Source organism: Pterocles gutturalis, unplaced genomic scaffold, assembly GCF_000699245.1.
Source record: "Pterocles gutturalis isolate BGI_N339 unplaced genomic scaffold, ASM69924v1 scaffold6408, whole genome shotgun sequence".
Classification (NCBI taxonomy): domain Eukaryota; kingdom Metazoa; phylum Chordata; class Aves; order Pterocliformes; family Pteroclidae; genus Pterocles; species Pterocles gutturalis.
Genome location: NW_010122922.1, coordinates 6,972 through 9,466, shown reverse-complemented (window position 1 = coordinate 9,466; position 2,495 = coordinate 6,972). Strand labels below are relative to the sequence as shown.

At 51.1% G+C, this 2,495-nt stretch overlaps 1 protein-coding gene across 1 annotated transcript in view; it reads right to left on the bottom strand.

The window, feature by feature from the left end:
* Positions 1-315: 315 nt before the first annotated feature.
* LOC104464858 (solute carrier organic anion transporter family member 2B1-like) overlaps positions 316-2,495 on the bottom strand; it is a gene marked incomplete at its 3' end in the record, with an annotated part of 7,193 nt that continues 5,013 nt past the window's right edge. The window contains exon 6 of the mRNA XM_010077699.1: positions 316-446. Within this exon, the coding sequence (XP_010076001.1) occupies positions 316-446 (131 nt within the window). The remainder of the gene's footprint in view (positions 447-2,495) is intronic.

Sequence of the window (2,495 nt, the reverse complement as noted above, 5' to 3'; positions counted from 1 at the left end):
AAAGGCTCCTGGTGCATTATGAACTGGGACCGATTTCATCGCTGGGCACACGTGGCTCCTCCTGAAGGGAAACAAGATGCAGCATCTCCCAAATGGGATGGAGCAGAAGGAGCAGGACCATTGCTTCCCTTCCAGGTGAGCCAGAAGGGCTCACATCTGACTTTAGGATGCAGCGATGAACTCCACGACCACTTCCACAGTCGCGTTTCCCACGGACGCAGCAGCTAATGCTGGTGGGGAGGGAGGGACGCGCGTATCGGCACACGAGGTGTTGGTGTGCGACGCCAAAAGGGGAATGTGCGGCACCTCTCCTACCTCTTTTGGCATTTCCTGTGGGAAGAAGAAATAAGGCACGGCAGACACGGCCACCAGGCTGGCTGCGACCAGGAAACCGAGCCACCAGGCGCCGACCCACCGTGGGTCTTTGTTCGTGAGCTGGACCTCGTCTGCAACACAAACGGAGAAACGGGCGTTAATTACATCAGAGGTGAACGGAGGGATCCCAGTGCACCAAAGGGATGGTGATGGGTGGCCCCAGTCACCCTAAACGTCATCCAGCTCCAAAGTGATGGCTCTCAACCTTGGGGACCATCAGTTTTGGGGTCTGAGCAGCGTTTGCACCTGACTCATCCCATGGTGTTAAATCACATTTAATTCTTTGTTATCACCAGCGTGTCTAAAGACCCGCTCAGCCCTTTGGATGGAGAGAACTGGGACAGGGATGTGCTAGAGCTGGAAAGGCAAAGGAGAGAGTTGGGGGTGTGCAGCCTGGAGAAGAGAAGGCTCCGGGGAGAGCTTCTGGCAGAACTTCTGGGGGGTCTCCAGGAAAGATGGGGAGACCCTGGGCCAGGTTGCCCAGAGAAGCTGTGGATGCCCCATCCCTGGAGGGGTTCAAGGCCAGGCTGGATGAGGCTTTGGGCAACCTGGGCTAGTGGGAGGTGTCCCTGCCCATGGCAGGGGGTGGCACTGGGTGGGCTTTAAGGTCCCTTCCCACCCAAACCCTTCTGTGATTCTGTGATTCTATGAAAGCATCCCCATCACAGCTTTTCAGAGAAGGGATACCCATGTTGTGAAAAAGCTTGAAAATACTCAGGGGGATTAAGTCATGATGTCTGTCGATACAGAAGGAAAAATCCCTTCTTAAGACTAAAATGGAGTTACCTACAGTTAACTTTTGGCATCCAAGCGCACTGGTTTAGCTTTTACAGTCTAGCTACCCGCATAAGGATCTCCTGTTCCTGGCATGACTCGGACTCCGAAGCTGTGCCCACCAGTCTGGTCCACCAGCCAGTGCCTGGTTTGCAGCTCAACCAACGGAAGCCCAGCTTTAAAAATGTTTTAATAAGGATTATATCCCTTTCTCCTCTCTGTCTTCCTTCAGTTCACCCAGCCTCCGCTCCTGTCATCCTCAGGGCGCTCTGCCAAAGAGAACATTTTCTGTGGGGAGGGTACTTGGCATAAATAAAATGGGATAGGCAGAAGCTGGAATGCACATTCACACCAGGGTGAGTCTGAACCGAGAAATATTTCTACAGAAAAAGGGGATACCTGCGGTTAGATAGTGTTCACAAACAATCCCAGGAAATGAGTCCCAGAAACCTCTTCCTTAACTGTGAGGTTTAACACAAACGAGCAATTCTCACTGGGTGCGGGGGTGCAATTAAAACTGCTTTGAGTTTACTGGATTTTGGTACAGCAGAGGCTGCCACATCGCATTTCCCATCTCTGGAAGTAACAAGGGGTAGGTCAAAGAAATTTGATCATCTCCTCCCTGCATGATGCATTTGGCAAACTGGAATTTTAAATCCCTTCCTGAATAAACACCAAGGTTGTTGGTTTTTTGTTTTTTTGTTTTTTGTTTTTTTTCCTAGGAAAACATGAGGTTAAATTAGATTTAGCATTAAGCAGCCACAGCTTGGTAGCTTTTCCCAGCAGGCGGAAGATCTCTTTAGGCTGAAGATAGCTCTGAAAACTGGGTGTTCTCCAGTTCTGGCTACTCCGGCAATTTCTCATTCAGCGTCCATCTACAGGAGATGGATTAGAAGAACCGAGCTTCAGGGCGTGTAGGCAGAAGAGGGGAGATTGAGATGAGACATTAGGAAGAATTTTTTTCACTGTGAGGGTGGTGAGGCAGTGGCCCAGGGTGCCCAGAGAAGCTGTGGATGCCCCATCCCTGGAGGGGTTCAAGGCCAGGCTGGATGAGGCTTTGGGCAACCTGGGCTAGTGGGAGGGGTCCCTGCCCATGGCAGGGGGTGGCACTGGGTGGGCTTTAAGGTCCTTTCCAACTCAAACCATTCTGTGATTCTATGATTTCTTCATCCTTCAGAGGTGGGTAAGCCAAGACACCTCGCCAAGGTTCACCCACCAGGGAGGATGGATAGCTGCAGCCATTTGGAGGTCGTCTGATGGGAAAAGGTGATCCTGAGACACAAGCGTGCTCTTGTGCTACAAATATCATAAACGTATAGAGTGACAAAGTCCAGGTGAAGAAACAT